Here is a 12,011-nt window from a genome sequence, read left to right on the forward strand (position 1 = left end):
AGAGACTTTACCATTCCTGTTCACTGGCAGTGAGAGGGCAGATGCTGACAGGGCTGTCTGTGTTAACAGAGATTCAAAGAAGAACAAAAGGACAGGTCCCTGTGCCCCTCCTATGTCTGCACAGCAAGGCTGAACTATAAAAACCTCTGTGTGTACCTACCCTAAACCTGAAGTCCCACTCAGGCAGCACCAGCCAGGGCTCCAAACTTGGAGCTGAAGAAAAATCTTCTGGAAATTGAAAAGGGTGTCAGAGTGTTACAGGAGAAGGGTCTGTGGAAAAAGGCTTTGATTTGGCTGGAAGAAGTTTCTCCCAACCGGTCACTAACTTTTCTCCATGAACAGCTCCCAATAGCCAGAGAAATCAAATGTCCAACAGCAGCTCCATCAGGCACTTCCTCCTGCTGGCATTGGCAGACACGCGGCAGCTGCAGCTCCTGCACTTCTGCCTCTTGCTGGGCATCTCCCTGGCTGCCCTCCTGGGCAACGGCCTCATCATCAGCGCCGTAGCCTGCGGCCACCACCTGCACACGCCCATGTTCTTCTTCCTGCTCAACCTGGCCCTCAGCGACCTGGGCTCCATCTGCACCACTGTCCCCAAAGCCATGCACAATTCCCTCTGGGACACCAGGAACATCTCCTACTCAGGATGTGCTGCTCAGCTCTTCTTCTTTATGTTCTTTATCTCAGCAGAGCTTTCCCTCCTGACCATCATGTGCTATGACCGCTACGTGTCCATCTGCAAACCCCTGCACTACGGGACCCTCCTGGGCAGCAGAGCTTGTGCCCACATGGCAGCAGCTGCCTGGGCCAGTGCCTTTCTCTACTCACTGCTGCACACAGCCAATACATTTTCCCTGCCCCTGTGCCATGGCAATGCCCTGGGCCAGTTCTTCTGTGAAATCCCACAGATCCTCAAGCTCTCCTCCTCCAAATCCTACCTCAGGGAACTTGGGCTTCTTGCTCTAAGTGCCTGTGTAGCCTCAAGCTGCTTTGTGTTCATTGTTTTCTCCTATGTGCAGATCTTCAGGGCTGTGCTGAGGATCCCCTCTGAGCAGGGACGGTACAAAGCCTTTTCCACCTGCCTCCCTCACCTGGCTGTTGTCTCCCTGTTTCTTAGCACTGGCGTTTTTGCCTACCTGAAGCCCCCCTCCATCTCCTCCCCATCCCTTGATCTGGCCCTGTCAGTTCTGTATTCGGTGGTGCCTCCAGCCCTGAATCCCCTCATCTACAGCCTGAGAAACCAGGAGCTCAAGGCTGCAGTGTGGAGATTGGTGACTGGACTATATCAGAAACATTAAACTGCTTGCCAATTTCTGCAAATCACTTGAAATCAATGTAATCTTTCATTGTTCTTCTTGCGTATGGTGGTTGGTTTATTATTCTCATTCTTTTTATTTTTTTTAGTATTGTCCAAATGAAGTGCTACTGGTTTTGCCATTTCTCATTTCATTTCTCTCCACCTTTGCTGTGGCCCCAGACTGTGTCAATGAGGAGCTGTGCTCTCAGTGGCTCTAAAGGAAGTAAAGGATCTCCAAGCAAAGTTTTAACCAGAGTTCCCCCTCTTGTTGCCTTCGCTGGAGCTGCAGCAGCAATGTCTGTGTGCAGAGCTGGGGGCAGATCAGTGCTGGCACAGCAGCTGTGCCCAGCAGCAGCAGCTCTTGCTGTTGCCAGTGCTGCTGCCGTGGCCCTGCCCCGCTGCCCTGGTGGCCCTGGTGTTGCTGCAGGGCCTGAGTGCTCTCAGGGCCGGGCACAGCCCTGGGGGTGGCAGTGCTGGGGCTGCAGCAGGGACAGGCCATGGGCACTGCTGGGGCAGCGCTGACGCCTCAGGCCAGGCCCTGGGGGCTCCAGACTCCTTGCCCAGGCTCTCTCAAGAACACACCCAGGCCAATGGTCAGCACAGAAAAGCCCCGTGAGCAGCCCCAGGCTGGCCATGGGCAGGCTGGGGGCAAACAGCATGGCTGGGGCTCTACAAGGTCCCTGGGGCAGAGGGGAAGGAGTAGCAGAGCAGGGGCTGATCCATCCCCAGTGTGCTGCACAGCCCAGGGCAGCGTCCCAGAGCGTCCTGATGGAGCTGCCAACAACATCCCCCTCTGCAGCCCTGGCCTCTCCCCCAGCTCACACAGGTGCCCCATCCTTGCAGGCACAGACACGGCAGCACTGGCTCAGCAGCCCCTGTTTGCATTGCACACAGCAGGGGGAGCACCCCCATGCTGTTGGTGTGGGGACATGAACCTGAGGGAGCACAAATGCCATCAGCCCCTGGGGCCAGCAAGGGCTGGGGGACAGCAGGGAAACCACTCAGCTTTGTCCTGGCCTCTGCAGTCAGCCAGAAAGTTTGTTCCCATCAGCTGGGACTTTCCTGTCCCACTGCAGATATTGTTGGTCAGAGCCAGGGCTGCCTGGCAGCCACTCCCAAACTGCCCCGAGCATTTCCCTGCCTTCACCTTTGCTTTCCTTCCTCTTTCCTGATCCAGATTTCTTCCTATTGCCCATCCCTGTTCCTTCCCCTCCAAGGAGCCCATCCCTGTTTGCCCTTTCCTCTCTGGCCCCACTCCCCATTGCAGTTCCTGACTTGGCACCATGGGAACGTCCCTTGGGGAGCAGGATCATCCTACAAGTGCTGCAGGAATTGTCTGCAGGCTCCTGCAGTGCCTGGTGCTGCTTCCTTGCCAGAGGCACCCCAGGCCAGGGGGGCACATCTGGGCTGCTCTGTCTGGCTCTGGGGCTCCCTGTTCTGGGCAATGAGGAGGAGCTGCAGAGGCTCTGCAGGACTGACAGGATGGGCTTTGGGGCTGCCAGGAAAAGCTGAGGCACCTGGGCTGCTGGAGCTCCTGAAAAGGAGTCCCTGGGCTCATGCTGCAACTTCTCCAAGGGTGTTTCCAGAGGATCCCAGAATCAGCAATGTTGGAAAAGACCTCGGAGATCATCAATCCAATCTTTCCCCTGCCACTGCCTTGTGTCTTCTGAACCTCCTCTTCTCCAGGAAAGACAACCCCAGCTCCCTCAGCTGTACTCCAGACCCCTCCCAGCATTGTGTCCCTTCTCTGGACACGCTCCAGCCCCTCCATGTCCTTCCTAAATTGGGGGCACCAGAACTGCAAACAGCACTTGAGGTGCTGCCCAAGCAGTGCTGAGCACAGGGGAACAATCCCTGCCCTGCTCCTGCTGGCCACACCATTCCTGATCCAGGCCAGGAGCCATTGGCCTTCTTGGCCACCTGGGCACACTGCTGGCTCCTGTCCAGCCTGCTGTCCATCAGTCCCTGCAGGTCCCTTTCTGCCTGGCTGCTGTCCAGCCACTCTGTCCCCAGCCTGTATTGCTGCAGGGGTTGTTGTGGCCAAAGTGCAGGACTCAGCACTTGGACTTGTTAAACCTCACCTTGTTGGGTTTGGCCCCTGCATCTATCCTGTCCAGGAGCCCTGCTCCCAGCATGAGCCCAGTTGCCCCCCCCCGTGTCCTTCCAGTTTCCTTGTCAGTCCGAGGATGATCCTGGTCACTTCCCCTCACTCCTGGCAGGATCCCTCCTCTTCCCAGTATGAGCCCAGGCACTCACAGTCATTCCCCGTTATGCAATTTGTCCCCAACCTGGTCCCAGTTGCTCCCACTTTCATCCAGTGTGTTCCCAGTTCTACCAGTTGCCCATAGTATAGTCCCAGTACCTCCAAGTATGATGTCAGTCTCTCCCAGCAGGGCCCCAGTCACTCACACTTGCCCCCAGTTGCCCCCTGCATGGTCCCAGTTCCCCCAGCACATTCCCAGTGGCTCCCAGTGTTGTCCCAGTCACCACCTGCATGGTCTCAGGCATTCCCAGCATATCCCAGTTGCCCTGAACATACTCGTACTCATTGCCAGGCACTCCCAGTTACCTCAGTGTGGTTCAGCTGCCCCCAGTTTTATCCCAGTCACTGCCAGGAAATCCCAGTTGTCACCAGCATGCATCCTGTCATTCCCAGTTGTTCCCAGTTCCTCCCAGTATGATCCCAGTTGTCCCTCGAATAGTCCCAGTCCCTCTCAGCATGGTCCCACTCACTCCCAGTTGCCCCCAGCATGGTCCCAGCTGTTTGCATTGTGGTTCCAGTGCCCTCAGTATGGTCACAGACACTCCCAGCATATCCCAGTTGCCCCAGTGAGGTTCTGGTTTCCTGAAAATGATCCCAGTCTTTCCCACTTACTCCCACTTGCCTCTAGCATGATCCCAGTTTCTGGCAGTTGCCCAAAGTGTGGTCCCAGTTACCCCAGTTGTGTCCTTAGTCCCCTTAACATGGTTGCAGTATCCTCCAGTTGATTCCAGTTGCTCCCAATGTGTCCACATTTTCCTGCCAGCATGGGCCCAGTAGCTCCCAGTAACCCCCAGTCAGGATCCATTCTCATCTCCTGTAACCCCAGTGGCTCCCAGGATGATCCCAGTTGCACCCAGTCACTCCCAGTATGGTTACAACCACCCCTCGTATGATCCCAGTCACTCGTAGATCCTCCCAATATGATTCCAGTCATGCTCAGAGTGACTCCCTGTCACTCCCAGTGTGGGCCCTGTTGCTCCCAGTCACTTCCAGTATAGTTCCAGTCACAGCCAGCACCTTTCCAGTCACTCCCAGTCTGGTTCCAGTAGGATCCCAGTCACTTTCAGATACTCCCAGTACTATTCCTGTCAATCCCAGTATGATGTCAACCAGTTCCAGTATGACCCCAGCATGGGCACAGCTGCTCCCATGACCATCCAGTGGGGTTTCAGTTGCTCCCATTTACCCCCACTGTGGTTTCAATCACTCCCAGCGTATTCCAGTTACTCCCAGCAGGTTCCCAGTTAGTCCCAATTGTCCTCAGTTGCTTCCAGCCTGATCCCAGTTGCTCACAGCCACTCCCAGTCACCCTCAGTGTAGTCCCAGTTTCTCCAAGTATGATCCAGTTTGATCCAAGTTGCCCCCAGCATTGTTCCAGTTGCTCCCTGTTCCTCCCAGTGTGATCCCAGTTGAACCCTGTTGTCCCTTCTATAGTCTCAGTCACTCCCCATGTGATCCCAGTCCCGGCCAGCATGATCCCAGTCATGCCCTATTGCCCCCAGTGTAGACCCAGTCACTCCCACTCACTCCCAGTTGCCCCTACCATGGTCCCAGCTCTCCCCAGCATGGTCCCTCTTGTTCCCAGTCATTCCCAGTATGATTACAAACACTCCCAGTACATCCCAGTTTCCCTCAGCATGTCCGTGGTTCTTCCCAGACCCTCACAGTGATCCCAGTAAGGTGCTTGTTATCCCAGTATGTTCTCAGTCATGCCCAGCATATCCCAGGTGCCTCCAGCCTGCATCCAGTCATTGCCAGTTCCTCCAGTTTGCTTGCAGCATGATCCCAGTTTCTCTCAGTTGCTCCCAGTGGCCCAAAGTGTGATCCCAGCTGCTTCCATTCAATACCAATAGGAGCCCAGTAAGCTCCAGTTTGATCCTTGTCACATGCCAGCACTCCCAGTATGGTCCCAGTATAATCCCAATAACTTCCAATCACTCCCAGTATGGTCCCAGTTGCCTCCAGCTAGATCAATCCAGTCAGTCCCAGTATGATGCCATTTGCTCCCAGCTGTTCCCAGTCGCCCCCAGTATGGGGGATGATGTGCATGGTGTGTTCCCAGTCACTCTCAGACACTCCCAGTATTAGTCCAGTCCCTACCAGTATGATCCAGAGATGATCCCAGTGTGTTCCCAGTCCCTGCCAGTATGAACCAGTTGTGCCCCACATGGCTCGAGTTGCTCTCTTTCACCCTCACTTTCATTGCAGACACTCCCAGTATGTCCCAGTGTAGCCCAGTTCCTTCCAGCACATTCCCAGTCACTCCCAGTCCCTTCCAGCATGATCCCATTTGCTCACAACCACTCCCAGTCAGCCTCAGTGTAGTGGCACTCACTGCCAGTATGATCCCAGTCACCTCCAGCATGACCCCAGTTCATCCCAGTATAAGCTCAGTGGCTTCCAATCATGCCCATCATGTACCCGCTCACTCCCAGTTCCTCCCAGTTGCTCCTTGCATGATCCCAGTTGCTCAGAGCTGCTCCTGGTCACCCTCAGAATGATCCCAGTCACTCCCAGTATATCCCATCTGTCCCCCAATATGGTCTCAATTGCCCCCTGCAGGCTCCTACTCCACCCCAGTGTGATCCCAGTATGATCCCAGTCTTCCTCAGTGTGATCGCAGTCTGCCCCAGCATGGGCCTAGCTGCTCCCAGTATGATCCCCGTAGCATCCCAGTACAATCCCAGTCATTGGAGATGTTGATCTTTGACATCCCTGAATGATCCCTTTTGGTCCTGAAACAGACTTGCAGAATCCTGAAACAAAGAACTGCTAAAGAAAAGTCACTAATAACTATTTTAAAAATTCCATTGATAATTATCAAACAATATTGAGAAAATTTCTGGAATGCTCTGGCCACTGTCCTTAATTGAATCACTTGGGCTGAGCCTGACTTGTGGCTTTCCAGTACTTTGAGCTGGTAGCTCTAGCCACCATTCTTTTTTTTTTATTTTTCCTGCACCACTGGGTGGGACAGGGTCCCTGGCCCCAGTCCGAGTGGGCAGACCAAGGACCCCAGACCAGGCCCACAGAACAGAGCCCCAGGCCTGAGTAGGGGAATCAAAGCCCACAAACCTGGTGGTGGGCAGGCCAAACAGCCCAGACCTGGCCTGCAGGGTGGGGTCTTTGTTCTCACAGCCCATCCCCACCATGCTGCCAGTGCCTTGGCAGCAGGAGTGACCGAACGCTTTTTCCCTCTCCCCCTATAACCACCAGTGCACACCGGCAGCTGGGAAGGAGAAGCTTTCCCTGGGATCTCCATCCCGGATCTGCGGGTCTTCTTTCCCCAGAAAAAGTGAGCGATGCTCGCTCTCCACCCCCTCCACCCCTCACCCCACAATTCAAATTCCAATGTTCCTGTTTTCTGTTCCTCAACATCACCCCCATCCCCTCCGGGCTTCTGGACAGAGGCAGCACCTCTGGGAGCCACATCCCCCACGCCACTGGCGCCCATGAGGGGAGTCAGGCACCCCAAATCCCAGCGAGAAGCCCCTGACCAAACATGAATCAGCCTGTGAAAAATGTTGTGTCCCAGAAAAACACTGAGTTTGAAAGTTTTCAGCTGGGAGGCCCCGGCTGTCAGCAAATGAGCCGCGCCTCCCCTGAGGGACAGGCCAGCGTCCCCTTCTTCTCTCCCAGCTCCCCCCACAGGGGTATTATAAATAAGAAGCTTGACTAGGCCAATATTCAAGCAGCAATCAAGTCATTAATTAATATGGTAAAGTACGAGCAATACAGCGCTGGGTACAGTGGGGGAAGTTTTCCCTCCAACTGCACACCGATAGTTGAGGCATACAGGTATTTGTAGGGGTACTCATCAGCTTTCTCAGCAGTTTCTATTCCCAATTTTTATGTCACAATTCTATACCTATTGTGATTTAGTTATTCTCAGGATGTATCCCAGAAAGGAGTATCTCAAGATCCTGGTGGTTCAGTTTCTGAAAGAAGGAAGAAATCTCCCAGATGGTGTGGTCCAGAATCCAGATGTGGGTCCACCTTTTAATTGCAGAGACTATAAATCTCATAGCAGTGATGTCCAGTTTCCCTTGGCTATTAATCCTTGAGTTGAGTTGAGGTTCATCTTCCTTTCTCAGGCTGCTTTTCACTGTTTTGTTAAGGTGTGAGATAAGCGTGTTTCCTTTTATTTATTCTAAAGGTATATTTTCAAAGATCCTTACTACAAGCAATATTCTAAAATTATACTTCAAAAGGTTATTATTGCAAAACTCTTTCAGGCTTAGCTACAAGCAGAAAGTTCCTGTCAAAAAGCAACATCCTTAATGCTTTAATTCAAATGCTCCTAAATCAACTTAACACTTATAAAGGTTAATTAAGAAAAAAGGATAGGTTCAAAGGCCTTCTTCCATGCTTTACGTTCCTCAGTAATTATTAGAATTTGTCTTTATAACTGTCCCATGTTTGGTTTCCACACATATTAAAATCACAAATACACACGTTGCCAGTATGTACCTGACATGAAACAGGGCTTTGTATTTCACAGGGGGGCACAGGGACGTCTCCTGTGAGAAGCTGATGGAAGCTTCCACCGTGTCTGGCACAGCCAATTCCTGTTGGCTTCAAAGATGGACCTGCTGCTGGCAAAGGCTGGGCCAGTTACAAATGGTGGCAATGCCTCTGTGATAACAGATTGAAAAGGAAATCAAAATAGAGATTGTGGCGCAGTTTTAACTCCACTCAGAGGAGAGCAGAGGGAGAACATGTGAGAAGAACAACTCTGCAGGCATCCAGGTCAGTGCAGAAGGAGGGGCAGGAGGTGCTCCAGGCCCTGGAGACCCAGGCACCCTGCAGGAGAGCCATGGAGAGAGGGGCCCTGCTCCCAGGCTGGAGCAGCCTGTCCCTGGAGGAATGCACCCCCTGGAAGAGTGACCCATGCTGCAGCAGTTTGGGAAGGACTGTTGTCCCTGGCATGGACTCACACTGCAGCAGTTTGCAGAGGGCTGCTGCCCCTGAAATGGACTCACATGGGAGAAGCTCCTGCAGAACTGTCTCCCTTGGGAGGGACCCACGGTGCAGCAGGGGAACCACTCCTCTCCCTGAGCAGGGCCAGAAGCCATGGGTGATGAACTGACCATAACCCCCATTCCCTGTCTCCCTGCACTGCTGGGGTAGGAGGTAGAGCTGGAAGGAGGGAGGTGAGGAGCTTATTTTATTTCCCCTTTTCCTGCTCTGACTTTGTTAGTAATAAATGAATTTCACATCTCTAAGCTAAGCCTGTTTCTCCCAGGACAGTATTTGATGAGTGATCTCACCCAGTCCTTATCTCAACCCACGAACCATTTATTAAATTGTCTTTATCCAGCTGCAGAGGGGAGTGAGTGAGCAGCCCACATGGATGCCTGGCATTTGGCCTGGGTCAACCCACGACACCTTGGTACCACAGGGTCACAACGGACCCTTGGTTCTATGGGGTCTCATCGGTTCCATCTGGCCCTGCAGGGCCACTGTGGTGAATATTATTAATAGTTGGTTAGCTGAGAAAGGCCATACTGACATAATGCCGCTGGTCAAGCTGAAAGAGGGAAGTCAGCAGTCAGCAGGCTGAAAGGAGAAGTCAGCAGTCGGTGACCAATGACAGGCAAGGACAGAATGCCCTTGCCGCAACATGAGGATAGGGAAGAGAGATTCTTCCTGAGAATATGTAGAAAGTATCAAAAGTATAACCATAAGAATGCAGAAGTAGGCGTAGTTGCTGATATGTAACTAACCAATCCTGAGCTCAACTTTTGCAATATGTATGAAGCTCATTATGAACTGTATTTAACCTGCTGTACTGATCAGTAAAATTGGGCCTGTGATGAGCTAATTGATGTCCTGGTCTCCTTCTGTCGACAGGCCACTTCATTCAACAAGGCCCCAAAGTTTCACAGTGGTCTCCAGGATTCCATGGGGCCCTGCAATGTCAAAATGGACCTTTGGATCCATGGGGGCCCACAGTGTCACAATGGGCTCTTTTGGTTCTACAGCTTCACAACGGCCCCTTGGTTCCATGTGTCCTGCACTGTTCCATGAATCCTTAGTTCCATGTAGGGTCACAATGGTCTCCTTGGTTTCATGGTGCCACAGTTGCCATAATTTCCATGGTCTCACAACTGCCCTTGGATCCCAAGAGGCCCCAGAGTGTGACAATGGCCCCTTGCTTCCATGACGCCCTGCACTGTCACAATGGTGTCCATGATTCCATCAGGCCCTGCAGTGTCACCATGGACAGTTGGTTCAGTGACACCCTACAATGTCACCACGGACCCTTGGTTCCACAGAGCCCCACTGTGTCACTGTGGTCCCTTTGCTTCCAAGGCTCAGAAGTGCCAGAACAACCCTTTGGTTCCATCAGGCCTTGAAGTTCCAAAATGGTCTCCATGGTTTCATGAGTACCCCCTGTGTCACAAGAGACTCTTGGTTCCCTGAAGTTCTCCAGTGTCACAATGGGCCCTTGGTTCCATGAGGTTTCGTAGAGTCCCAATTGACTCCTGAGTTCCATGCAGCCCTGCTGTGTCACAATGCCCATGGTTCCATGAGTGTCCATGGTGTCACCACAGTCCCCTTGGATCCCCAGTATCACCATGGTCTCCTTGGTACCATCCAGGTCTTGTAACAAGAGACAGTGAGGCATTTTGTGCCTTAGATGAAAGGCTGCAAAACCCATGGTGGTGAGGCTGTGTCACTGATAAGAAACAAAAACCACCTGAATCTAAACGCGAAATATCATCTCAAGTACCTTCAATCCCAGCCTCAACAGAGGTAGAAAATACAAACAGAGATCTCCTAGTAAATCAAAAACAGGGACCATATTTGGAATGCAGGCAAAATGCATTCAAGTGCACTCAAATGCACTCGATATGATGGGGAGGTGATGATCCCCTATTCCAAGAGTGAACTTAAGAAGGGCTGACTATTGAAGTAACTACAGAGAACCACAATATAAGAAAAGCTGGTGGCAAAGGTAATTCTGGGACAGGGAGACCAGAAAGCAAGAGCAGATGAACCAGCACAGTCGCCACCAAGAAGATCACGTTCACACGCTGTGGGCAGCAACCCCATCAGGCCATGTCACCATCCCCTGGTACAAGGGGGGTCACAATGGTTTGTTTCACTGATCTCAGGGTGCAAAGACACACAGCAGGGGACTTTCAGTATTAACCAAAACAAATGCACCTTTTATTGAGCGCCTGCAGCAGATGCAACAGAAGGATTAGAAAGGAGATAAAGGACAGAGGGACAGAGAAAAGGGGGGGGAGAATAGCTGCCAACGAAGAGATTAAATACTCGTGTTCTGGCCAATAGATCCGTCTGGTCACGTCGGGGAGAGTCTCAAAGTCTTTGGTTAACTCAAGGCTCTTTTATAATCTACCGCCGGGAAGGGAGCAGGATGGCACATGGAGGGAACAGTGGAGAATAAATCCATTGGGAACAGGCACAGACAGTCCAGTTCTGAACAGCACAAACCGGTGCCAGCAGTGAGTGGGGCCCGTTGTTTCAGGACTGGTTCCTATGGGAAACATCCCGCTTCCCATGGCAGACATCCCACTCCAGTCAGGCCAGCACCCCTGGGTTAGAATTTTAGGGGTCTCAGTCTCAGTCCTTGGGGAGGGCTTCAATCTCCATCCTTGACGACGGCTGTGAGGCAGATGAGGGATCTTTGGACCGTCTCTTACAGACTGACATCCCTAAACATAAAAATAATTAGGCATTTCCCCTTAAAAATAAAATTTACGGAATTAGGAAAATTATAATTATTTTTATTATTTATGATAGTAATATTCTATATTTGTATTAAAAAATTTTAATATTTGTATTTAAAAATCCATACCTTTTTAGCAAGCAAAAAATTTATTGGTCATTAGTTCTAAGTAACACAATTCCCAACATTAATTCATTGACCAGTGTGGCTATTGATTTCTACTTCTTTAGGCTAATCAGTCCTATGTTAAATCCTTTTGTTATCTTTTTTATCATTTTCAAAGACAGGATAAAAGGGGCCACTTTGCGGTCCGTGGAGACATTTCTGCGGCACATTTTGGGCAGTTTTGGGTCTGGAGAGGGAATTCAGAGAGAACTTGAGGGTCTGGAGGACACGGGGGAGCCGGGTGGGCACTTGGTGGGGCACTCAGGGCTTCCAGTTCGGGGCGCGGGGCAGCACTTGGGGGTCCAGGGGGGCGCTTGGAGGCCAGGGAGGGGAATTTGGGGCCCTTCGGGATCCGGGCGGGCCCTTGGAGGACTCTGACGGAGCTCTCTGGGGCGCGAGCGGTGATGGGAGTTGTAGGCGCAGGTCTAATGCAGTTTAACAGGGCCGCGGGGCATCATGGAAGTTGGAGGCGCAGCTGCAATAGACGTCGGTTGAGGTGCGGGGCATGACGGGAGATGAAGTCCCGGCTAAGACAGCACTGGGCAAGTGCCGCAGAGCATGATGCGAGCCGTAGTCCCGGAAGTGGC

The 12,011-nt window shown here is 52.2% G+C and overlaps 1 protein-coding gene across 1 annotated transcript; it reads left to right on the forward strand.

Moving 5' to 3' along the window:
• Positions 1 to 428: 428 nt before the first annotated feature.
• On the forward strand, positions 429 to 743 carry LOC134413933 (olfactory receptor 14I1-like; the record flags this gene model as incomplete). The annotated part of the gene is made up of 1 exon (XM_063147952.1): positions 429 to 743. A coding segment is annotated over one exon (315 nt), but the record flags the coding sequence as incomplete, so codon positions are not given.
• Between the last annotated feature and the right edge of the window lie 11,268 nt (positions 744 to 12,011).

This window comes from Melospiza melodia, unplaced genomic scaffold (assembly GCF_035770615.1).
Source record: "Melospiza melodia melodia isolate bMelMel2 unplaced genomic scaffold, bMelMel2.pri scaffold_61, whole genome shotgun sequence".
NCBI lineage: Eukaryota > Metazoa > Chordata > Aves > Passeriformes > Passerellidae > Melospiza > Melospiza melodia.